The sequence below is a fragment of the Arvicanthis niloticus genome, chromosome 2 (assembly GCF_011762505.2).
Source record: "Arvicanthis niloticus isolate mArvNil1 chromosome 2, mArvNil1.pat.X, whole genome shotgun sequence".
NCBI classification, from domain to species: domain Eukaryota; kingdom Metazoa; phylum Chordata; class Mammalia; order Rodentia; family Muridae; genus Arvicanthis; species Arvicanthis niloticus.
The window spans coordinates 16,635,422-16,662,545 of NC_047659.1; the positions used below are offsets into that span (position 1 = coordinate 16,635,422).

Genomic DNA, 27,124 nt, shown 5'->3' on the forward strand with positions numbered 1-27,124 from the left:
GAATAAAACATTTGGTCTGACCCCAAAGTCCATGCTTTGTTCACCCAAGGACACAGAATTTCCAAATAATCAACAAAATACTAACAGTGTTTGTTTTGTCATTATTTAGCTGGAACTGACCAATACTTACAGGTCTAAAGCACTTTCCCTCTAAAATTATGCCATTATTGTGGCTTAGTTCATGTAACTCTAACATCCCTCCTGTATCCAGCTGGTTACATCTGGTAAAAACTGAGACCCTCCTGATGATGTCACTGTCCCATCTGTCCTCAACAAATCTTATATGGAAGCCTGTGAGATCCACAGGCTCATTTTCTAAAATACAGCTCTCCCCAAACAGAAGGAGTCCAACTGTTCCCTGGACTCTAAATCAGCAATAAAAAGAGCCCGTCTAACTTTGTTTTCATAAGGCCATTTATTAACTGTAAATCTTAACTAAAACAAAACTAAAAGGCAAGGACATATGGGATAAGAGGCTAGAGAGAAAGTTTTTCAAACACCTATCAATTTAAGTACCTGGTCTTCCAAAGGTCCCCCTTGAAGGGCTGGTTCCAACACACATTAGAAGTGAATTGTCTATTTTATTAGCAGGCCTATGCAGTTACAGGAAAAGCAAAGGTCAAGGAACAAGCAGGCCTCTTCAAAATGTATGCACTCCACCACACCAGTCTCAGTGCTCCTTTACCACAACTCATCTGGGTTAAAAAAAAAAAAAAAAAAAAAAAAAATAATAATAATAATAATAATAATAATAATAATAATAACCACCTTTTTCAGGGCTGTAGAGATGGCTCAGCAGTTAAGAACATTGGCTGCTCTTGTAAAGGATCTAGATTGAGTTCCCAGTACCCATATGATAACTTTCAACAGTCCCTCCAGTTCTGGGGAATCCAACATGTTCTTCTGACTGCCTGGCTACAGATACATACCACATGGTGTATACGTATACATGCAAGAAAACACTCATATATATGAAACAAGGGGTTAATGGGGGGAGGTGTAAATGAGATAGAATTTACTAAGCAGTTCAGACTATCCTCCCCCGCCTCAGCTTCCCAAGTGCTGAAAAGGAGTGTTGCTCAGCTTTCATCTGAGTTTAAAAGCCAATGTATCTGCCAAGAATTCAAAGTCAACAGTCCATTATATTTCTTTAATTTTCTGCTATCATCGCAGTTCCAATTTTGGGAAATAATTTTCCAGTGCTGTAACTACCTGTATGCTGCATTCCAGAGACACAGTGCTCCCTGGAAGCATTTTCACAAAGCTATACTAACCAAACAGCATTTGCATTCTTGGGGTGTGTGTGTGTGTTATTTAGAATAACTTGATATCAGTTTTAGTTTCTGCACAGCTTCAGGGCTAGGAAAAGAGTGATATAAATTATCTCACAGAAAACCACAAGTAACATTATCTGTGAAGGTTAAAACTTTAACTACCTTCCTGAGGTATGCTGCTGGGGTCTCATTACAGCCGGTGATCTCACATTTCACAATACACAATACACTATGTACCAGCATCTCCCAATTACACTGCCACATAAATCTCAAAGGACATCTGAAAAGTCTACACAGCTCCTGCACCCACTGCTCCAACACAAGTACCTCTAATGGAACATGGCAGCTTTCTAAACTTAAATATTCACATACAGGGACAGGGCTGCTAAGATTGAGTCCTAGCACACGGTGGAGAACACATGCTAATTAAAAGGCCACACTAACTCAAAAAATGACCACTCAGACAACTTTTGACATAGTACACGTCTGAAGTTTTATTTTTCTATTCCAAATATGCTAAACCTCCAGGGTTACAAATGGTAGAGAGCCTCACCAAGGACCTTTGTACAGAGTAAACTCCTCTTTGGGCGGGTGTCCTACTCTTCCACGAACCCCAAGACAAGCTCAGAGTCTCCTGGGGAAATTCCAGCAGTGCATCATCCTGTGTTGTCCCCAATGACCCCAACATTTTACCTCCAAAATCTGCCTGCCCCTTGTATGCCAATTTCTTGTGCATTTCTCCACATACTTTCAGTAGTTGTTTGTTTGTGGGCCTGTCTATACACTAGACTGTGAGTGTCACAGACCTGGATCAATAAGCCTTGTCTGAATACAAACCCAGCCTTGTCTGAATACAAACCCAACCTCCATATTTCTGAAGGACTATTGCCTGTCCACAGCTTGCATAGAGCTTACATACATCAGAAACACCCATGGTCACTCAGCTTTTCTTCTGGGGCTGTAGATAATGGCTTATCTTTGCCAAGCTTGCTGTTTAGGAGTTTTCGAGAATGGTACCTTTTAAAAAAAGTCTTCGCAGTAAGCTGAAGGTATGACAGTCACTCTTACTATCATTTCACCACTTCTAGAACTATTTTACTTCAGCTACCAAACTACCACTTGTATAAGCTGTCATAAAAAAAAAAAAAAAAAAAAAAATTATCCCAAAGACAAAAGAGGTAATGGCTTTGAAATACCTCATCTAAGACAACTTGAGTTGCACCCTCTCTTAAGAATCACCAATTCCTTCTAATATTGGCAGCTGTTTGTTCAGGTATTTCAATACATGAAATCTGCTAACTTTTCCCATGAGGAGACAGAGATATAAAGAAGAGGCTTTCTTTCTTGTTCTTAGAAATGAAACTTCTCTGCCTGTGCAAAATACAGTTTTGTTTTAATTTCCCCGGTTTAGATCAGAAGGTAAAAACAACACAGATGCAATTTAAAACTTTCTAGGTCATCAAAGCTGACCAATGACGCAGTAAACTCACTTCAGGCCCTCTAGGCCTCACTCTTGTAAGTAGAAGTCTCTGAATGCTTAAATACCTGTGTACTGTGCTTGCCTTTTTTATGCTAACCAGTATGTATAACATAAACCTATACAGACACTACATTTAAATGTTTAGCCCCCAAATGTTATTTTAAGCATAATTTCTCCACAGAGCCACTTCATTTTTAAAAAAAGAAAGGGAAAAAACAGAGGGGAGATTTCCTATAATTCCTAATCACACTTCAGTGTGTATTAGTGGATGTGTAATGTTGGGCTGCTTTACACGCCCACATGCCCAGCACCTCCCCCTTCTGATATCACACACCACACAAGTATAATAAACCATGTTAATATTTCATACCACTGTGAAATATGCTGGAGTATCAATTCAACATCTGCTGTCTTTAGGGCCCGGGAGTCCCGCAGAGACACTTTCAATTTGTAATTGAGTTCTATGCTGAATTAATCAGCAGTTTATCTTTTTTACTAAAATAACATCTTCACCACTAACCCAGATTTACATTAACAATTTATGCCAAATTACCTGCCAAGGCAAACTTACAGGATTCTATGCTACCATCCAATAACACTCAGTCCTATGCTTCATCTCTTCTATTTCTCTAATCCACACAAAAAAAGCAGGAATCCATTGTTCGAAAGGCTACAAGCTTTAGACCACAGGCGGCTCCTCGGATTTGTAACAGAGCCTGATTTTGACTGGAATCTGTGCTCACGCCCCACACCCCAACAGTCACTGGGACGTAGTTATGACTCACAATTCTTTACCAGCTTCTTTTATTCTTCTCCTAAGGAACAAACACTTATATCCCAAATCTTGGAGTCACCTTAGTACCAGGAAGATAAAGGGATCATTTTTAAAACCTTAAATTATGTGAGACTCAAGTCAACAGAGGCAACACTATTAGACAAGAGAAGACACCACTTACTCTGTAACATCACAACAAAGCATAGCATTTAAGCAGAAGCATCTTCTTACTCATTCTACCTACACAGGAATGTAAGCAAACACTAGGCACCCCCACATCTGGCTTCTGCCCTCTGAACACACAGTCCAGATACACTAAGCCTTATTTTGCCTGCTGGATTTTTGCCACATGTGCAGACAACAACACACTGTGAAATATTTCTCCTACATGGTACATGTCTCTCTATACTTCATAGCTACAGGAAATATATGAAGCAAAAGCATTTCAAAAGGAGCACCTGCTCCAAAGAAATGCATCACAAATAATTACCTATCGACTGTGGTGTAGGAGTCTTTACATCTGCTGTGCTAATGGCTGCACAGGAAGTCTCCACTACACTCAGGATGGCCTCTTCCAACAGCACTTCTGGCCCAGTACCATGTGCAGTGTGTTGCACTCAGCTGGCACCAGCAAGAATGCTGAGTGACTACATACTGATTCTTTAAGAGTATGAAACGCAGCACAGATTTTTAGCAGAAAAACTCTTTAAAAGTCAATGCATTTGCCAGGTCACTATTTGTAAACATCCTCTAATTATTCCTCAAAGAATTGGAAATAAGATGCCCTTAGGATTTACATAGTCACTTTCCTAAGATTTATTGAACCTTGAATTCCAGAACCTCTCCCCCACAGAGGGGATTTGGGAATACTGACTCTTTCCTCTGAGCTTCTCTTCCTTTGCTTCCCAAGATTAAACAGAAGAACAGGACAAACTTAATCCTTCATAATCCCATACCCCAACTTTCAACTTTTATTGAAAGTAGAATATAACAAGGGTAGAAAACCATCCACTAACAGTAAACTGGCATTCTGGAGAGAAGGTTGAGAAGACATGGACTTGCCAGAGGAATGGACATCTAAGCATCCACTTCTAAGTCAAGAAGACTCTAGAATTCCAAAGAAACAAAGGGAGAAAAACAGTATCTTGTCAAATCCAAATGCTATATGCAAGGAGGAAAAGTCCTCCTCCTTACGCATCAGACACAAAACCAAAGCAAATTTCGCCCTCTAAGATTCCACAAGAACACTGATGTGAACAGGGAAAACCGGAGAGGCGCCTTAATTCTGCCTCTCCAAGGTAGGCTGCTGGTGGGTTCCACCTCAAGAGAACAAACTCACTTTTTAGGAAACATTAGTTTTACTTATGATTGTTGTGTTTGAAGTGGGGGGACCTCTGAGCACCCATATACCATAATGTGTGTGTATGCTGGTCAGAAGACAACTAAGGAGATTCATTTCTCCCCTTCCATCAAGGGTTCCAGGGATGAAACTCCTGTCACCAGGCTTTCGTGGCAAGTGCTTTTGACATCTTGCCAGCCCATTTTGGTGTTGTTTTCAAAGATTATTCTTTTTTTCCTTCCCCCAGTGCAGAAGATAGAAACTAGAGCCTTGCATCAAACTCTCTTTTTAAAAGAGAACCAAGTTGACAAGCCTCCCACTTTAGAGTCTTCCTACTCTACAGTGCAGACTGCAATCCCTTCTCTGACCTTACCACCTCTCTCTTTCCCCTAACTCCAACTCTGCCATCACAATTTTATAAAAGGGAAACTATTTTAATCTGAGCTGGTGGGTGGCTTCCCATTATCATCCTTCAAAAGAGTTAACGGGGAATTCCCTCAAATCGCCCACTAACCCATAAATGCCGATTTCAGTATCTATTTATTGCTAAGCTTCACTAATCAATTCCACTGGAAAGCACCACTATAAATAATTCTATGCAGGGCTAATGGGAGTGTATCTTGGGGGGTTCTGACACCTCGCAGACCTAAAGTTTTAAAACCAGAGAAAAAAGTACTAAAGAATTAATGCATTTTCTTTATCGAGCATAAAGGCACAATTTTATTGCACCTAATGTCTCTGCTCTTAAGGAAAACCAGTAAGTAAGAATTATTATCAAAGGGGAAACAAATCACAGAAACAACCTCCAAAAGAGCCTTGAAAAGGGACCTTTTACTATTTAAAGAAATACACAATCAGCCCTATCAATGCCCAAAAGCAGAGTTCAAAAGCATATACAATATTAAACTGTTCAATCTACACATTTCCACAGTCACACTTGTTCCTAATAAGGGGGCTATTAAAACTGAAGACAGATTCCAGATTCCATTCACCCTTACCTGAATAACTGTACTCAAATGACAGGTGGCAAGCACTGGGAAGGGCTCGAAGCAATCAAAACCTTCCTATGCTGCTACCGACACAGAGATTGCGGAAAGATCTGGCAGGACCATAAAAGGTTAGTCCCGCTCTACAGATGTACAAGAGATGCTCACAGTATAGTAGCCAAATAGTACAAACAATCCAAATGTCCATCGACTAATGGATATACAAAGTATGCTATGTCCATACAATGAACCATCCCACCAGTAAAACAATGAAGTGCTGATACCTGCCACAACATGAATGAAACATTAAAATAAGGACACACACACACACACCCAACACATACAGTAACATCCAAGACCAGAACATGTGGCTTGGCAGGAAATAGGCAAAGACACAATGCTGCTCTTTTGAATCAGAGGCTGTTTGAAAATATTCTAAAACTGAATGTAGTAATAGCTGTACAACTCTTATTAACACAGTAAAAGCTGCTAACTTATACACAAGCAAACTGTATGGGTGTGAATTATGTACATAAATGAACTTGTTACTAGATAATAAGAAATCCAAGGTTTCTAGAACATGGTGACCTAAAAAAGGTCAAAATACTTAATGACATGTCGAAAGTCAATAAATAAATCCACATTCTAGTTTTTTTGGGGGGAGGGGGTGTTGTTATTGTTGTTTGAGACAGGATTTCTCTGTATAGCCCTGGTTGTCCTGGTACTTGGTCTGTAGACCAGGCTGGCCTTGAACTCAGAGATCCATCTGCTTCTGCTGGGATTAAAGGCATGTGCCACCACTACCCAGCTACATTCTAATAATTTTTAAAAGCAAAAAAAAAAAAAAAAAAAAAAAAAAAACTCATAATAAACAAAAGGGCCAGCACTGAAATAATCTTGGTTTGAATTGCACATTTTTCTCCAGACATATAAGACATTTAAACTGATGTAGCCACCACATAAATACAAGCTTAAAAGTCAAAATCTGAAAAACTAAGTCAAGTGAAGCTCACAAAACTGACACCATTTATACTATTTGTTAAAGGTCAGGCCTTTTTTTTTTTTTTTTTTTAAATTACATTTACTTAAACCTGTGTTTGATGTCAATGGGGTTCAAGCTACACAGAAAGGTGCTCTGCTAAACACCCATAGTCCTCCTTGATCACCAGTCTCTGTGGTGTGGATTCTGCCAGCAAACCTCCCAGTCAGTGGTCACCTTCCTATAGAGTCATTAAACCTCTTGGTGTCAGCTGGGAGAATGAACCAGCAGCTCCCACACCTGAGCCCCTGTGGCAGGGACAGAGGCATTAGGATCAAGATCACTAATGAATACAGAATTCATATGCTGCTTGTCAGGGTCCTGAGCTCAGAGTCCACAGATGCGACCTAAATAGGATAGCGGACAGAACAATTGTTGACGAAGATTAAAAAGTTTTGGCAGTTGGGGAAGAGAGAGCACCTCATTATTCAAATGCAATAGTCTTGCTTTGCTTTTTTTTCCTGTTCCAGTTATCTGTGACTTGCCTCAAACAGACAAATGCCACTCACCAGCATTTAAAGAGCTCTTAGTCTCATCACTAAATCTGAGGAGGATTATATCATCTGTGCATCAACCACCTAGAAAAAACAACTCTCTTGTAAATAAATATCATCAGAAAACTTTGGGGAAGAAAAAAAACATAGAATATTTAGAATGGGGGACAAATAAAGATGAAAACAAGGGGAAAAAACTTTTTACAAGAAAAGCAGCAGGGTGGAAGTCGCACAAGCCTTTAATCCCAGCACTTGGGAGGCAGAGGCAAGTGGATCTCAAGTTTGAGGACAGCCTGGTCTACAGAGTACGTTCCAGGACAACCAGGGTTACACAGAGAAACCCAGTCTTAAAAAAAAAAAAAAAAAAAAAACTAAACAAACAAAAACAAAGAGAAGAAGAAAGCTCTGCATAGTCAAATGTATTTTCTCCTTTCCCCTGCCCCTCCCACCTCTCTCTCCTGCTCTGGGCTCCCTCCTGTGGCTGAGCTCACCAGACAAGTGATGTCTGTGTGCCCCCTCTGACATATGCCTGACTTTCTGTTGTCTTCACAAGACCTAGCCAGAGGGAAGGAACACTCTGAACTGCCCTACCAGTAACAAATCTTCCCCTCTATTGTCAGAGAATTACTCACTGAGCAAAGAGACATAACAACACAGTAGTTGGTTCCAGCAAAACAACTCCAAAGTCAGTCATACTGGTAAGAGTTCAAATTCTGGCCTCACTGCCGCCCATGCGTGTAACCTCACATAGGTTACTGATCTTCATACAGCCCTGTTTTCTTTCCTTCAAAGTGTGGATTACAAAACACTGACCTCCAGTAAACACCTGAAACTACAGACACCCCATTCACTATCGTCCCCCCAAAAGCAACACTTCCATGACACACAGACTTGTGCTATACTCATGTCTACCACACAGGTCTGTCTGTGAGCTTTCAGATGGGAAGAAGTCTCTTACCTCTCTATACCAGAAACCACTAAGCCTAGCGTGAGATCCTCTTAGTGGCTGTTATGTGACATTTTCCACCTACTACTAACCAGAAGACATTCACCATGTTTTAGAAAGCCAATTTTATATACATTACCATAGAAGGTGTTTTATTGCCGGCATCTAATCCTCATCTAAACAGATTTTTTTAAATAAAAATAATGCAGATTTCTGCCACTACTGTCTGCACAGCAGATATGAAGTCTGCAGCTTTGCTTCTGTTACTTAAAGAAACACACACACAATCACTTCTAAGATTTGCTGTCAGAGCAGCATATTGATATCAAGTCTTCCATTATTTAAATAGATCTATAGCTGCCCACAATGACAGATTAATCCTGTTTCTTCAGGAGCTAGGTGTTTGGCATCACGTCTGTGAGATAACCACAAGCCTTTAGGGCGATCGCTGCTCACATCTTTAGCAATCTGCAAGGGCTTCTCTAGAGGCCAGCACTGGTCGAGAAATAAAATATGACTCCATAAATCAGACGGCTGAAGTGGCACTTGTATGCGTCACCATCTATCTTCCCGCTTTCCCTCTGAAGGGTACAGGGTAAGAGCTCATCACTCGGGACTGCAACCACAGAAAGGGCCATCACAGTGGGCACTGACAAAGCATGTGCTACTTAAAACTGAAGCCACCCTAAGACTGGGGGAAAGATCCTGCTGGTGTTAGCATGCCTCAGGCAGTGGTAGAAGCTTCAGCAAGTCATCTTCAAAAGGCAGAGAGCCAGAGCTCTAGAAACCTGCAAAAAATTGGCTAAGCCTGCAGTCTTCATTGCTTTAAGTTGAGCATCTTCAAAGTCTAGAATTCTAACTGTAGGGCACAGCAGCTGCCACTGCAGATCTGATCCTCTCAGCTTTTGGCAGCTCTCAACTTGAGATTCTAGCAAAAGAATTTTTCAAGTTGCTATTATTGCCTGTCATAGATTTATAAATATTGTGCACTATCTGCTGTGGCATGGCTCTCATGGGACGTCAGAGCATGCCAAACGCATAACAGAATGAAAACAGTTTCTATTCTTCAAATAAATGCTAATTTTTTAACTGTGCTCACAATGTGTTTGGTGACCAGCTCCAATGGTACAGAATACGTATGGGGGTGGGGGGTAGCTGACTGTCTTCTCCAGCAGCATTCAGCTGCTGCTTTCATTAAGCTTGTTTAATTAGATTCCAGATGCTAATTTGCAAGTCGATACCAGAGGGTGCAGGACAGTTTGCCTTTGAATCCACTCCCTGTGATGTCAGGGTCCTGCCGCACACCACTAGCCTTCGGCGGCCCTCGCACAGTATTCTGACAATTAGTGCAAAGAGGGGACAGTATTGATCTTGACAGACTAAATATTAATCTTCTACCCATTTTAATGAATTGTAATCTTCAAGAGTTGAAATTTCTCACTGGGCCAAATGAAAACATTCCTTCTTATAGAGAAAGGGACTAAAAGGAGAGGTGTCCTAAGTTAGCTGTGCAAGAGCTTCATTCTTTCTCACCCCAAGGCAAAGTCTGCACTTCTGGACTAACAGTATTTTCATGCACATTCCTTAAAATTGAATAGGAAATGATCTGAAAAGCCACAGTATGATTAACACTAGAGTCCCCATCCAGTTACCAGTTACCCCGTGGATAACAATCACTATCGGGTTTCTTACATAAGCCTTAACAATCAAGAAAAGAATCAGAAGGCATGGCAACATGCAGCTTCCTATCATCAAACACCTCTCAAATAACTGACCTTGGCATCATTGTTACCCTTCAGATTTAAAACCCACTATTCTAATACAATGTCTAAATAAGCTCTTTTTGGTAATTAATAACAAAAACAATAAAAATGTACTTATCACCAGTAAAAAAAAAATCTACCTTGATAAATTTTTCCTTTCTTTTCTTCTTTTTGAGCACTATGAACACCAAAGATAAAGTCTACAGGCTGTTTCAAAGGGAGATGAACTTGAGCACAACTTAGTAGTTACTTTTGGCCCATTTGAATCTACCTATCCACAAATACTGACTGACTAGGTGTGTGCCAAACACCTGTAATCCCAGTAAAGAAGGCAGAAAAAACGAGCAAACGTTTAAGGTCAACTTGAACTACAAACTGGGACCCTGTCTCAAAGAACAACAACAAAAGTGGCTAAATCTCCATTAGGTACCAATCCTAAGACATGTAAGGAAACAGAATAAATAAAGGTAGTCCCAATCCTCAGTCCTCCAGGTTAACAGCAAGGGAAAAAAACAAGACTGTGAAAATTACAAGACTGCTCCAAGCAACATTCAGGTATCAACTAGCTGAGGGTTTTTGTGCATTTTAATGTGCCTTAAATTCACCAGCTAGCTACTTGTTTCTCTGAAACTCTGAACTAAGAGCTTTCACTGGAGGCAAGGCCAAGGCTCAGATGACTACAACAGCAGAGGCGCATCTCAGGGTGCTTAAGAGTCCCAGCTGGGTTGACAGCAGCTTTTCTGGACTGTTCCTTCTCAATGAGTACTTGCTTGCCCTGTGCCCCATCTTCTGCCCCTGGGCACTAAAAGGGATGTCTCTAGCACTGTAGAAGTATACTGGCTATCTTCCTGTTGTCTCAAAAGTACATTCTGAACTTTCCAGACAGAAAGGAAAAAGTCCCTTTGGGTAGTCAGGTGGTTTCTGATGACTCAGATTTAGCGTTAACTCTTGGTCCTCCTGCCTTGACAAGCAAGTACTAAGAGCTGAAAGCTTAAGAAATTGTCTCATCACCTATTGCACTCAAGATACTCCCACTCCTTGACAAGTGAGAAAGATGCCCCTACAACAGCCACCAAACATGTAGAACAGAGGTAAAGATGGAGCACAGAGACATACATGCACTTACTTTCCAGTGTCTTAGAGAACATTAAAACACATAATACCCAGGATTTCATGATACTAACTGTACAGCTATATCTAGAAAGTAAATCTGAGACAAAATAAGAGGGCCATGGGAAAGCTCAAGAAAAAGCTGAGTGCAAAGGGACACTGGAGGCAAAGGACCGTCAACATTTTGATTTAACAACAGTTACCTGTGATTACAATGCTAAGGCTCACTGACTTTAACTCTACTTCTGTGCAGTTTATGACATGTAAACTATATCAATTTATTGTTAAAATAAAGAATATTTTAGAGAAAAATAACAGCCTAGGTGGTACATGTACAAGGCAGAAAAATAGCACAATACACAAATGACAAATTCAAGACCCAAGACTAGATAAAGTCTCCTCAATAAACTTTTCTTGTTGTTATTTATTTTTTGTTTTCTGAAACAAGGCTTCTCTGTGTAGCCCTGGTTATCCTGGAACTCACTCTGTAGACACCCATCCCTGCCTCCCAAGTGTCAGGATTAAAGGCGTGTGCCATGACTCCCTGGTAAAAACTTCTTAGATGGAACTCACTCTGTAGCTCCACCTAACCCCACCTCCCAAGTGCTAGAATTAAAGGCATGCGCCATGACTCCCTGGCAAAACTCAGAGTGCATTTTAGATAGGAGCACGTGAAATACCTTTACTAATGTTTCTATTTAATTGACATACTTAAAATGATGTTACCTATGTGTATTGTCGGGTAAGAGCAGACCTCACAATAGCCAAGTGCTCTACTCCTAAGCCACACTCCCAAATCGATTTTATATATATATATATATATATATATATATATATATATATATATATATATATAGTGTCTATTAACATGAATGCAAGTTTTTATAGTATTATCTACTAGCAGCTGTTAAGACGACCATTTGGGCTTTATACTGATTTTCACTAATTGGCAGTGTTAAATTTCAACCTAAAATTATAAATTTATACAATGGGAATTACTTCAACCTGTCTCAGGGTCTCAAGGTAATACAGTAGAACATTAAATGTTTCAAATACAGGCATATTAAATCTAAAAAATGCTCTCTCTTCAGAATGATAAAAATCCCAAGTTTTACTGAAGGGAGGCTGATATTTCCTTCTCTCCAAATCACATCCACCTTTGAACTATTTAAGAGTTCAGACTTGACACAGTATAAAAATTACTTTAGTGAAAAATCAAGTCACTTTTAATATGCCTCAGACTTTAACTCTTTCTGCAGTTCTCAGTTTTCTTTAACATATGGAGAGTCTAATTAGTTGGCAAAGACAAAACTTCCAAGAAAGTCTGAAAAGATTAATGTGGTTTAAAGAGGTGCTTGACATTCAGCCTTTTTTTCTGTAGAAAACTAGAGGCCTTGGTTTTTGTTCCTCTCCTTTTTAAGTGACCTAGTATACATAATTTTTCCTCTATGTATTTAAGTACACCAAACAAAAAAATAATGCTGATATAGGAATAAATTTTCACACTGAGAAATGAGAACAAAATTCTAATTTCATTTACAGTTTTAAGTTTTACACTTGGCCCTGTTTATTCTTCTTAATTGGAGTTCAGATGCTATCATTTTTAATAGAAAATATCTACCTAGATTCTATATGTTTTAATTCCTGTAACTAAGAGAAAAAGAAGAAATGGAGCTCACGGAACACATGACTTGTATGTTATCTTCATGTTCTGAGGCACAGGAGACGCCTGTCCTGGCTGGTCAGTACCACAAGCCCGTGTTCTCTCACACAGAAACTGACCTAAACCTAAGGGCAAAGAGAACTTTGGAACTCCATGACATTTACTGCTCCAATGACAATGACAGAATGAAAACAAAGTATTTTTAATACGCCATCTTCCCTCAAAGAAGATCAGGCACAAAACACTGTCAAAAAGTTAATTCTCACCAATGTCTTTCCTTGGGATTCTAAACAAAATACAAAATCAGACAGTACAGAAAAGATGGGGTAAGACACTTGTAGACTTAATCAAAAGAGTTGACACTCTCTATCAAAAAATTAGCAATGAAGACATCAAGTAGAAACAGTGAAGACTTTCCCTCAGGACTCCTGCTCAGCACTGGTTCAGAGGTGCAGAGAAAGTGCAGCCGGGGATGGGGCAGGGGCGGGGAGGGTAACATTGGTACCACAGACACCCAGTACATTGACCATACCTTTGGAAGCAGTAAGAGGGATTTCTTTGGGGAGGCTTTCATGGTGAATGCATGTATCATTAAGTAAACAGGCCAAATGTCTTTCATAAGATTCTATCTCTTCTAATACCAAAGAAAATATCGTGAAACAATCCTTTACAAATTAACACCCTGAGAGTGAGCACAAATTTTGTCCCCACTTCTGCCAGAGACTGCAAAGTCCACAGAGATTTTAAAAACTGACCCATTTTTAGGTCGGGTCTGTGTGACATGAAAGACATACATAGTTGCTCTATTTTTAGTGAGAGAACAGAAAAACAGGTTGTTCTGGTATCCTGACACAGAAATCTCAGTACACAGGAAAATGTCCTACACTGCAAGAAGCCTGAAAGAGCCCAGAGCAGGGCCAAGTCCAACAGCACTAGCTCCTCCAGCCTAGGGAGAGCACACCAGAGCTACCACAAAGGATGCTCCCCAAGAAGCGGGTCTCCTCAACAAACCTGTGCCAAACACAGTCCACCAAATGACAGCATTGTGCAAGCTGTAAAGGAGGAATCAATCTGTAAATGTCTGACGTACAACAGGGAAATATCTAAAAGAAGGAAACTGCAGGAGCTTACATACCTCCATATCTGGCCTAAACTTATCTTCAAACACAGCCATTGCTGCCAAGGAGCCAGAACCTGTAAGAAAAAGATGCACTTTTAGAGTATTTTACCAACACTCAGTTCTCCATCTTGAGTTTACCTTGGGGCAGCAAAAACAGTCGAACATGCCCAGTGTCACATTCAAGTGTAGTGTAAGTTGAGAGGCCACATCCAAGCAAAAGCCAGTATTCTTCCAAATTATAGAGCCACTTACTACTGGGTCAGCTAACCTTGCAGCTGGCCCTCACATCAGTGGCAGGGCCAACCCTGCATCAGTTGCAGTGAAATGCTGAAGCTAAAAATGAGGTCATGGAGAATCTGTGCTTTTTCAAGAGGTATGTGCCCAGTAATTTCCTCTATCCTATGTGGGAAGCCTGTGTTCCACACTTGCCTTAGCAAGCTGCAGGACACAGTGCTAAATACCAAACCCGTTAAGAAGACAATGCTTTAATGAGCTGGCCCTGGTAGAGTCACCTTGGCGCATAGGCAGGGAGGAAGACACAGCACCAGCAATGGTAATGGGACTTTGGCTGTGCCACCAGGTTACCCAGCTACAACTGTGAGACACTGCATTCTGTGGCATCTATTTGGAGCTATTATTTTTAGTTTGTACTTTGAAGAGTAAGAGCTGAGTAGACAAAATGACAAAGATACAAAAATTTATTACAACAATAGCAAATGGCTGAAAGGTTATACTGTGCAGATAACGGAGCAAATTTATCCCTACCAAGGTTGGACGTAAAGGCATTACAAATAAGCCTGGCCTGAGTGGACACAAAGGCAGCTCAGCATTATCTGAAAATGTAAGCCTGCTTTGTGCAGAACCAGAGAATCTTTAGGAATTGTCATCTATCTATACAGGGCTCTGGCATTATTTCAGGGCACTCTACTTTTGGAGAGAGGATACAGCTGCCCACAATTTTTTACTCCAATTAGAAGATTTTTTGGCATTTATTACTTTTTAACTTGTTTTGCATAACACTATCTATTTAGCTGGGTCACAGAGAAAACCATATTTTCTATTTAAAATGATTTGTGTACATCGCTTGACCACCTCAATGGTTTAGCAAAGGAAAAAGGCGGCGATTAAACAGTTTCAAATGAGGTGTCCTGCTGATTTTATCAAGTCTGCTGAATGTATAATGAAAAAGGAGAAGCTGACAGCAACACTGCACTGAGGAAATACAGACTACCTTATCTGAACCATTTAAGGAGGTCCAATTATAGATCAAATTTAAAGGGTAGAAACGGCAGATTTACAGACACAAATCAATGAACATGGTAATCCCGATGAATATGACAGATACTCCTGTTACAGAATATTGCTGTGGTTGAGGATCATTACCTTCACAGTACCGGATACATCACATCCAAAGCAGTGGGAAACGTCAAGTGTAGACCAGCATCATAAGCAATGACTATTCATTTAGGTTCTGGGAGCAAAAGGCAACCCCATTTCCCCCTCTTGCATTTTTTTCTCCTTGGGGTTAAAAACAAAACCCTAATATGGTCTAAAGGAACATTAAAAGCCCTTTGGAAAGGAGACAGACATTAAACATATATAGAACTGGTGTATTCCAAAACCAACCCAGCATATGCAGGGGCAGGCTCACCAAATCAAGCATCTGATTTCAAAATAAACATGTCCTTGAAAAATGTGGAAAGAGGGTCACATTCCACCAATGGTTTTATTAGTTCTCAGCTCACCAGGAGATTCAGGAGTCAAAAGGAAAAAGAAAAAAAAAACAAAAAAACAAAAAAACAAAAACAACAAAAAAAACCCCTTGATTTCTGTTTCAAGGCACAAGTAGAAACCTAAATTCTCTAGGTCTCGCTAGGAAAAACCAAGCTGGTTTTGTGTGGAAAACAAAGGACAGCTGTCAGGAGGAAACAAGAAAATTGCAAATGAGGAAATCTCTGAAAAAAATTCTTCTAGATACAAACCGTTCCTGCAGAGTGGCCAAAGGCAGGCTTGCTTTCCAATGTGTCCAAGATTATCTATCTTGAGGAAGAGCCCAAGGGTAAATGGACTAACAGGCTCGAAATCCACATTTAAAAAGGATACGAAAAGACAGGGTATTTACCCAAGAGCTAACAACTTTGTAAAGAATGGAAATGAATTATTGTTAAAGAAACAAACGGAGCTTAGCTTAAAGGCATTTTTCCTGGGGGTGGGGGGGGGATCGATGGCCATTTTTTTTTTTTTTTGTCTTCTGGCCCTCCTTTCCTGGCACTTTCACAGTGAGTACTTTTACTCTAGTCTCTCCTAGGCCTGCATCTGCTTCTGTTCAGCTTCATTCAATATTTTAATGGAAAAAAAAAAATAGTTTCCACCCAACCAAACAATTCTTCCTTGATCAGAAGCTGTTTCCTGCTTGGCAGTAACACCACAGATGTACTTTCTGTAAGTAGAAAAGATACACCAGAACCCTCAACTACTGGTTCAATAAGGGTCTGTTATAGTGTAGAGATGGTAGGTGAATACAGGACGAACATGAACAAAATACTTCTGCTTTCCTGTCTATTCCTCCATCTTTGGCACACAAAGTAGAAGACATTCTCTGGAAAGAGCCTCCTAAACTATGCTTGATTCTGCTCCCTTTGAAGCCAAAGACAAAATGGTTCCATTCCAAAAGAAATGTAAAAAGAAAAAGATTCAATCTCAAGAGAATTTCTACATCATTTGCAATTAGCGTAGCTCCTACCCCAGCTTTCAGGAAAGGAGGGCTCTGGCGCCTCCTTTGCATGAGACCATAGAAGTGCTAGGAAATGGCATAGTCCCTGTCAACACATCTGCTACACACAAAGTTTGGGTAACAATTCACACAGGAGTGCAACTGTCAAAGCCATGAGAGGGCAGAGTAAAATTATCACAGAACTTCAAGGCAATGTAATGAGAGGCACAAGAAAAAAAGAACTGTCAATTAGAAAGAAAGAAAGACAGAGAGAGAGAGAGAGAGAGAGAGAGAGAGAGAGAGAGAGAGAGAGAAGAACAAGAACAACATCCCTAATGTTTAGTCAAGCTCCCAGATCTTGGTCCTAGCCCAAAACCAGATACAACAAATCATCAGACAAATGCCATACAGATGCAACCATCATGTGACCTACAAAATGTTCAAACACCACATCTCACTTTCCCCATATGCCATTAATAGACGCCCCAAGACATACACTGCTTCAGCTTCCAGCCACCTGGCCAGGCATTACCATACACAAAGCTAGGGCAAATTCTTTGAAGGACCATTTACACTATTTTCTATTCTAAAAACATGAACACCTCTGAGTTCCAAATTATCTGGTTTCCCATACGGAAGGAATATACAGAAAGGGGGAGGACATAGAAGACACTGTGCTTTACACACAAGCCCGTGCAGCTAAGCAGCCAGATGCTAATGACACCTGCTTTCCATACGTGGGGCTCTGTGACAAGGCATACATGGACAGTGCTCCATGAACTCCCACCCTAACAGAAAGGAGCGCACACCCGGGGGAAGCAAACAGGACCCAAATGGTGAGCACCAATGTGCCACATGTAATGAATGCCTATGTCACTTAGTTGTTCTTATAGCAACCCACTGTAGTGGTGGTAACCATCTCAGCCAGGATTACAGGCTCAACATGCACAGCACAGAATTCCATAGCAGCTGCTATCTTATGTGGTCTTCTCACATATATGTCTATATGCATACGACAATTCAGAAAGAATACACAAGACTGGTCATGACCCTGTCTTACTACTACCCTCAGGCCCTCCCTTCCCTTCCCCAGTGCGCATATGTCACAGTCTACTATCACTTCCCAAATGCCTATGCTATTTTCAGCCTTCTCACCTTGGTATGTGGCAGTCCCTGAGCCCCTGGACAGTTCACAGCACTCCTAATCACCTTCAAACCCCAGTTGAGATACCACTTCTTCCCAAGAGTCTTCTTTGATTACCACCCACCCCATGAGAGCTTACCACTCTCCTCCAAGACCTGTCCACTCTTCCACAGCTACAAACATACACAAAGCTAGCATATAAGCACCAAACAGATCCATGATGGATTGTACCGTGATGAATAGAAAATGCAACTGGCCAGGAGCCAGGGAAACTGAACAGGTTCTAAGGAGGAACGACAGCAATCAACATCTTACGAGGTGTAAAAGAACATTTACTGCCTGGTTCCTAATTCACCACACCAGGATGAATAAAGGCAATCAGATTTAACCCAAGTTCAATTTTCAAAAAGATGTCTTAAAGCAACAAACCTATATCCAATTCCTGTCCTAACACGGCCAAGCCTCCCACGGCCACAGGAGTGGGCTACCTTCTTGGGTTTCTGCATTCTACTCGTGAAGCTCTCGATCATCAGGAGCTTCCATGTAGTTGCTCCTTAGCAACCTGCACAAGTCTGCCTTTTTCAGATCACCCACAGTGACTGAGTAGCCACTGCTGCTTCCAGTACAAAGCTCTTAAAAACAGAAAAGTAAGGAACAATTCAGTGATTGGCATTTAGAGAGATGACTTTGTGCAACCCTGGAATGGCTCCATACATACTCACTCCCTACCTTAACCCCCAGGCCCGCTGTCCTCCTTCGTGTCCAACCCTCACTGATGCAGCCTCTCTTGATACCTAACACACCGAGAAGCCAGGCTGTGGAAAGACAGACATAGGAGAAAATCTACATCTCAGGGAGCTGGCACTAGCAGGGCCAGAACTGTGCTCTATGTATTTTGAATCCGTGGCAGCCACTCAGGTGGGCACTGCCTGGCTTTGGCTGCCCTAACAAGATGCTCATTAAAAGACTCTTCCTGCAAATGACACCCTGCAAAGTCCTTGGAAGAGGGTGCTGTCAAGCCTATCATTGTTCCACCTACAGATCTGAGAAGACACTGGGGAGCCAACCACATCTGCTGACCTCCACAAGGGGCTCATGCACTCATATGCAAAGGTCACATCTTCACCCAACATTTTAAATGAAATTATCTGTTCTTCTAAGTCCTAAGTCACTGGCTTAAAAAAAAAAAAAAAAATGTTGTAATGTAAATTATAAGTGTTGAGACTAAAAAAAGGTGTAAAATGCAGAATATTAATAATAGAAAAAGCTCACACAAAAACATCATTTCAAAAGATACAGCAGTTTATAAGCTGAGAAGACAGAGATACACAGTTAGAAACACTTCATTAGTAGCCAAAGAAAAGCAAATTAAAATAAAGCAGCCATTGTCTGCCTTTAAATTAACAAAGATTAAAAAGAGTAACAACTAGCATCAACAAAAATGTGGTACAATGGGCACTAAGGCATTGGAAGAAGCAAAGGGGACACAACTTTTTCTGTTGGTAATTTGGAAATCACAAGTTGTACATCCCCCAAGCCCTCCCACAAGGGAGTTGCTCTAAGAAACAAAATCATATACATAGAGGGGTCACTGTTTAGATCAGCAAACAGCAGCAACAAGACAAAAACCTAGAGAAATCTAAAGTTCTAATAAGCAAGAATGGAAGAAATAAATAACACAATTATTATACGTACAAATCAATTAAACACGTCAAAACAGAAGTATTTTCATTTGCAATACAAAGGGTCCACAGAGAACCTTCAGGAGAGAGACCATCTACGGCAGTATGGTAGACGTGTTTCTGTAATACAAATGACACAAGGCTGCAAACCTATGAATCAAAATAGCCACCTACTTCAGAATAACTATTTCTACTGTTTACTTATATTTTAAATTTTCTCTTCAAAAATCACACACTGCTTGTAATTTTAAGGTATAAACCTGGAGAAAATCCAACATTACAAAAGAAGAAACAAAACTAGCAAACCACCAAGACCTTGCTATGACACAGGCTGGAAGGTCAGTCCATGTGTGAGTCAAGAGGACTAAGAAAAGGTAGCAGTTAGTCACCGTTAAGTATAACTGTCTCTCTTTACCTGGTCCTAAGGAGACCTTCTTAAGGACCAACTGACTCAGAAGAAGCCAGCCATCTAATGAAGTCTAGAGCACACCAGCACTCATCTAGAAGCAGACGCTGGCAAACAACAACAGCAACAGACACATGGTCATAAGCAATTCCAGGGCACACTGACATCCACTGGCTTTGTGGCTCTTCAGACACGGCACACTGTACTGGTCCCACTTTTTAAACAGGGAAGAGTGACACTCGGAGATAAGGAACTTGATCCAAACTCATGGCTCATGCTTGCAGCACATCAACAATTTTGAAGCCAAATTTTGGTTTTTTTTGGAGGGGGGGAAGGCAGGGGGTTGCTTGGTTTGAACAGTCTTCTTCCATAGCCTAGACTGACAGTGAAAAAACGATCCTCCTGCCTCAGTATCGTCACCCCCTTCCCAGTCTCCACCTCCACTTTTCTTCTTTCCTTTGTTTGTGTCTGCGGTACTGGACATGAGACCTAGGGCCTCACACATGCCAGCGAGCATCATGTGACTGAGCTACACCGTCCTCTTGAAAGTCGAAGGGCTTTCTCCCTTCCACCACTTGCCTCTTACACAGGAAAGCCAAATGCTGAAGTCAAGATCAGTAAGTGAGCCTAGAATTGAGCTAATTCTCACTGTGAGCCTAATTACCACACATCTGAATACAATCTGTATTGCTTTATAACTTTAGTTTTACTTAAACATTTAGAAAAAAAAATTGAATTTTAGTCAATGTTTTACTGTCTAGCACTGACAGATATATGTTCTAGGAGAATTTATATTACAACAGCCACATTTTTTCAGAAACAAAATTAGTCTTAATTTTCTGAAACCTCAGAAGGTACTTAACAGCATTAGTGCGGATTGAATAGCCTTTATCCAAAATGATTGAGATCAAAAATAATTTGAATTTCGGATTTGGAGAAATATGCATACATACAATTATAATGAGATATCTTGGGATGGGACCCAAGTCTAAACATGAAATCATCTGCTTCATATGCAACCTATACACATAGCCTGAAGGTAATTTTATGCAATACATAAGGGGATCTCTGTTCCCGCTGCAACCTGTCACATGAAGTCCAGTGTGGTATCTACCTACAGAGTCAAGATCCCCAGTTTCACACTTCAGAGCTGAGATGCTCAACCTATGGTTCAGCCTAAACCTGTTTTTCCTTAAGAATTCAGAAAAAAAATCTGAAATGTCTTGTGAAAACTCACACCCTCTTACTTGCTCTGTATGCTTTAAAAATGCTTGCATTAACACAGCTTGTGTGCAGTTTTGGTTTGGGGGGGTATGTAGCATATTCTTTTCATATATCAATGTTTGTTTAAATACTAAATCAAACGTGACCATTCTATAATCACTGTTACTAGACAACTGAACAAAATCAAAACTGAACTGCTTCTCCACAATGTACTGCCTACCCAAGCTCTAAGAATTTGGCAGGAGAAAATCTGCTTCATCTAAGACCCATGCTTAAACTCAGACTTGGGGCGGGAGGGGTGGGGGAAGGGGAATATTTACTGATGGTCCCAAAGTCCTCAGCCCTGAAACCGTGAGTAGAGGATAGTCCCCATTTTAAAGACTAGAATTGATACTCCACTTGTTTCAAATGATTTTCCTACAGCACAACAGCTGATAATAAGTAGACTGAAGATTTAAACCTAGGTCCAGAGGCTAGGAAGCCCAGGCCCGACTCAAAAACAACCTGGGACATGCCAGTTGCCCAAGCTCTGTAAACACACAGCTACTCAGGTAGGGCACAGGTCTGGACTCCCTGGTCTCTCTGGGTAGATCACTCTGAGCACAAGGTACCACTGCCTCAAAAACTGGGATGTCCAGTGAACTAGCTGCCCTGGCTTCCTTTCCCCACACAGTCAGGATGGCAACAGCTCATGTTCGATCAGTGACTCCAGCAGGCTGAGGAAGACACTGTGTACAAAGCTGAATGTTGGAACATAGTAAGAGCTCAATGAAAACTAGTTATTGTAATGACTCTGGGACAAGCTCCCTGTCCTCCAGCAGTGACTTGATATACTCATTCTCAACAGGTCCCTGAGTGGCAGCTTTAATGGGAACCAAGGTGTTCAAAATTTCTTTTCTCAATGTCGAGAAGTTCTAAGAGACAGCAAGAAATGGATCCCCACTGCTTTTCTCCAAATCAATTTTACCAGATCTTCACAGGAAAAAAGGCTGCCTCTGCTAAGGAGCAGTCTGTTTTAAGCACCCAAGGACCTGTCTGCCACTGTGGTCTGCCAAGGTGGAAGATGTATGCAGCGATAACGGAGTCACCGCAGAACTTTCTAATCCATCAGTGTCAGCTCTTCCTGACAGAGCGCTTACTCACATTTGCTCATTGTTAGTCAACTGGCCACTCTTCCTGCAGAAAACCTGGTGCTTTCCACAGACCCATGGATGGAGGTCATTTTTCACTCCACTCCTGCCTACAAGGCCTCGTCTCCTGGTACTGGTGCTTGCACTGAGGGCCAACAATGCCAGTGTGTAAAAAGCTGATTTATGAATATAAAGCAATGCTGGTGCCAGGGGACTGCGCTCAGCCACTAGAGAGCAGTGGAGCACCTCTCCAGGCTCAGATAGACTAAGCCACAGACTTGAAAAGGTTTAATTGTATGCATGCATTTCATTATAAGCCTTGGCCAAAAGCTTTAGAGGCAGGCGGCAGGGCAAGCAATCAGACAATCTTGCATGGCTTGCTGAAATCCAGATTTGTCCTTTGTCAGCATAAACAGTTTAATTTGATGTTTTCACTCCTGAGTAAGCACTGAGTATTACATCTAAACCCTCGTGAGGGGAAGAATGCTTCCTTTTCATCATCAAATGTACTTCAATGTCAGGGTCTACTTTTAATTCCCAATAAATTATTGGAAATATATTCCCAATTAATTTGCTGGAAAATATATATTCTCAATCATCCAACATTTTTCACTAAAAACCTAGTATCTCAAGCAATGCAGCTCCTTTACACATAATTTTAAGTAAATATTTAAAACACCATTTGAAGGGAACATTTTCCTCATAATTGTAACTGTAAGGTTTCACAGACCTGACAGGTTATAAACACTCCTAGGAAAAGTTTAAAATCTGGAGACATCTAGGCTTAAAATGTGAGAAGTTTTCTTATTAATGTATTGTGGTGACATGTCACTAGTTATGGCAAGAAACATCCTCTTAAACCAGAGGGCCACCTAAGCCCACGCTTAGGGCTAGGATGGAGGGGGAAAATAGCTACCAATGTGCCTGTCCTAGTTACTGTACTGCAGGTCAGTCTGCTTTGCAAGTCCTTCCCAAGCTGCCATGACCCTCAGAACCATCAAGAACAAAGAGGGCAAAGGTTTTTACCAAATTATAAGCATACCTGATTTTAATAATAAAGTATTATGCAAAATAGAAATCCTACTTACTAAAAAAAATGGACAGTTGCAAATCTTTTTGCATTTAATTCATCTGTAGCTTCTTTTCAGAAATAGAAACAATGTACATTCAGAGAGGTGAAGGAACCTACTCAAAGCTGCACAGCTGGTGATGGCAGAATGGAACACTGACCCTATCTATCTCTGGAGGTAGCACCACCCTCATCCTATGAACTACCCAGAAATACAGAAATCGACTTTCCACTTAATCTGACCGACCTAAAATCAGAGTAAAAGAGCAGTAAGCACTAGGTTGTAAGTACAAAGACACTTTGCTTTTAACTAGTCCAATTTTGAGACAAGAACAGGGAAAGAGGAATTAGTTAACCTCAGTCTCTCTGAAGTGGGATTTAAAGTAAAAATCGTAAAACTGAACACTTTGTTTAACCGATCTAAAAGTACTCCTGGCAAGGGCTTTTATTTGGTTGTGGATAGACTGAGTACTGAACTCAAACTCAAAAAAATTTCATAGGAAAATGTCAAAGCTAAAAAAAAAAAAAAACAAAAACAAAAAAAACCCGAAGATAACATTAATTTAATACCTTCAGTATTTTACCGACACCTTTATCTACCCCACAGAACCAAGAACAAAGTCCATTCTGGTCAGAATAGGTTAAGACCGTCAAAGGCTAGCTGTACTATATTCCATTTCAGGTAACGGCATGAATCTTACAAGGAAAAGTTTTCTCATCTCTAGCCTAAGGGCACCATCTATTGGCTTAGTACCACCTTTACAAAAACCAGGAAGCAAGATACAGAATTTAACCTGCAGGGACTTACAGCTCCCAGCTGTTCTCTTTTTGGCATTTCATAGCTACAGAAATCTCAAGATTCAAAATCCATGTGTCACACATTTCAAATCTTCTAAAATGGACCTTACTTGTACTAATCAAAGCTTGGAACAGTGCCAAAGAAATCTTAGCACACAGAACTGCATAGAAAATGTGTTGGCATTAAAATGACTGCAATACTACACAAACATCCACAATGTGCTTCCCAGCAAGGGTGACACTCAGAGTACCTATGGCATCTTCAAGCCCCACTCAAGGAGACAGGACCTTTAGCCGCTCCTGGTTTTCTTTTATCTCCTAGAACTCAGTCTGGCCTAGAACTCAAAATCTAGCCCTAATAGAACTCGCCCACTTCAGGTCGAGGATTAAAAGCATACAGCCCCACCGTTAGCTTCTAGCCACCATTTACAGCAGAAATCAAGGTTCATAGCCAGGGAATTCTGGGCTTAAGATTTAAAGATACACTGACTCTAGAACTTTTCACAGCACCTCAAAAAATGGCAGAGGGCAACACTTGCAGGTAAAAGTGCACAGTGCCCACACAGTGTGTTCACACAGATATAACATCTCAGCGCTCTAGATCAGAAGCATTAATAGGTATGGCCTTGACATTCCAAAGATTAAAAGGCAAGTTCATTCATAGACCTGCCAAAAATAAAGATACTATACCACATCAGCGTCTTAAAAAAAAATATGCAAAGAGGGTCTTATTCTGTAGAAGTCCAGCATGCTGGGGTCTCCCATTACCAAGATAGAGAGACCCCAAAATGAGCTCACAGGCCCAATTTATAGCTCATTAGGGAAATTCTAGAGAAAGTGGGTTTTGTCTTATTCATGGGGCCTGCTGGAAACTGCTGACCTATTGTCCTTGCTTCAGGCCAGGCCAGGTGATGGGGCAGTTTCTGATGGCAGGGCAGTTTCTGATTAGCTATCTGAAGCCTGGGTTCTTAGGCCTAATTTCCTGAACTGCCAATTTGAAGTCTGTCATGGAATCAGCCTAGCCTTCTCATTCCCCCTTTCAGTAATGGGCCATCTCGAATCCTTGAGGTGTTTCTGAGGCCCCTACACTAGCAGCTCCAGCCAGCCCTATGTCAAGGAGAGAACCTAGTAACACAGAAGAAATGGCCACCTTGTTGAAGACATTAGCTTCATTTTTAGGCGTGCGCCACCACTGCCCGGCAGCTTCATTTTTAAAATGACAGATCTCAGGTTCCAGGATTCTAGCTCCAAGCAGAGCCAGGCCTAAAGCCAGGATTTCCATGGCTTCTTCCAGGGTTCTAAGTTACATTTCAGTACTTCCCAAAAGAGACCTTCAGGGTCACTGGCTGTCTGCACAAAGCTTCCAAGAATGAAGTTTCCTGTACTGGCACAGATCCTGGTTGCCTCTGACTCACAGGATTCAGGGTATAGACAAAATCATAGCAATACATGATTCTAGGACTCTCAATATAGCAAAAAGAACTCCCAGCCATGCTTCAGTGATGAAGTCCATAGACCAATCTTCTGAGAAGTTATCCAAGAAAGCCAAAGAACTAAATACAGCTGCAGCTAAATCCATCCCTGACTCAGGAACTGAAAATGAGGATGGAAAAAACATTTTACCATCCTGAGGCATGATAATTTGGTCTGACACAGGATAACTTTCAAAAGCAAGTCATGTGAAGACACCATGTCTGCACGGCAGGCACAGTTGCACATGTTTGTCATTCCGGTACTGGGGAGGCTGAGGCAGAAGATGAGGAGTTTGAGCCAACATGGGGTACATGGCAACCCTCAAAATAAATTTATTAATAAATAAACAAATAAAAGTGGGGGACACAGCTATATAATGGGTGTGTAAAACACAGAAAAGGTGATCCTCAACTTCTCTGTATGTGGTGGTTTGAGTAAGAATGGCCCCTCGGGTTCTTGAATGCTTAGTCATCAGGGAGTGGCATTATTTGAGAAGGACAGTAGCTGAGGCCTTGTTGCAGAAGTTTCAAAAGTCCACACCAGGCCTGGCTTTTCTTTCTCTTCTCTGCTTTCAGATCAGGACATAACTCTCAGATACTTCTCCAGTATCATGCCTTCATGCCACCATCTTCCCAACATGATGATAATGGTTTAAATCTCTGAAACTATAAGCAAGCTCCCAGTTAAACGCTTTCTTTTATAAATGTCATCTTGGTCATGACATCTCTTCGCAGCAAGAGAACAGTGACCAAGACATCATCCATGTTCCAGTTTAATTTTAGGATTGATCTGTCTGTAAGACGAGACACTGGTTTGTTTCTGCCTCTCTGTCCCTATCTTCTAAACTGCTCAGGGCCCTGGAACTGGGACTTGGTAGGTACATTCCAATAATTAGGAAACTGTGTACTCAGTTTATCTGGATAGACTTTACCTCAATGGCCCTCAGAGTGACCCCACATCTTCCCTAATGATGCATAACAATGTTTATTCCTTAAGTTAGTATTCCTAAATTGTCCAAGGGCCTCATTTCCAGGAATGTCATGCTTGAAATGTATTCACATTAATTCTCTATGTGGATAAGCAGGCAAAATAAAAATTTTATATACCATGCCAATGTTGCTACAAGGAACACTGCCAACCTAACGAAAAGACAGTCCCCAAGCTTCTCCTGACATGACTTCAGTCTGCCTAATAAAGGAAAGCTGGCAAGTTCACAGCATAAGCTAATTAATCTGAGAATTAAGTGCCTGTATTTTGTCCATCTAAAAAGAAATGACTAAAACCTTATCTTTCTTATTTAAAAAAAAGTCAGAGACTCTTGTCCAGCTTTCACAAATCACATTAGCAGTCTCTTCCAAATTAATTTTCTAAAAGGGATGTCAGTAAGCTAAGTCTATTATATTCCCTTTTCTAGGTTATGCACTTCCTTGCTAGGTGGAGAAACCTTTGGGAGCCTCTCTCCACATCTGAGGGTCAATCACAGCAGTAGTGAAGTA

General features: G+C 40.9%; 1 protein-coding gene across 1 annotated transcript in view; it reads right to left on the reverse strand.

Moving 5' to 3' along the window:
- Positions 1-27,124, reverse strand: part of Psmb7 (proteasome 20S subunit beta 7) — a 57,010-nt gene that overhangs the window by 13,597 nt on the left and 16,289 nt on the right. The window contains exon 6 of the mRNA XM_034494459.2: positions 14,005-14,063. Within this exon, the coding sequence (XP_034350350.1) occupies positions 14,005-14,063 (59 nt within the window). The remainder of the gene's footprint in view (positions 1-14,004; positions 14,064-27,124) is intronic.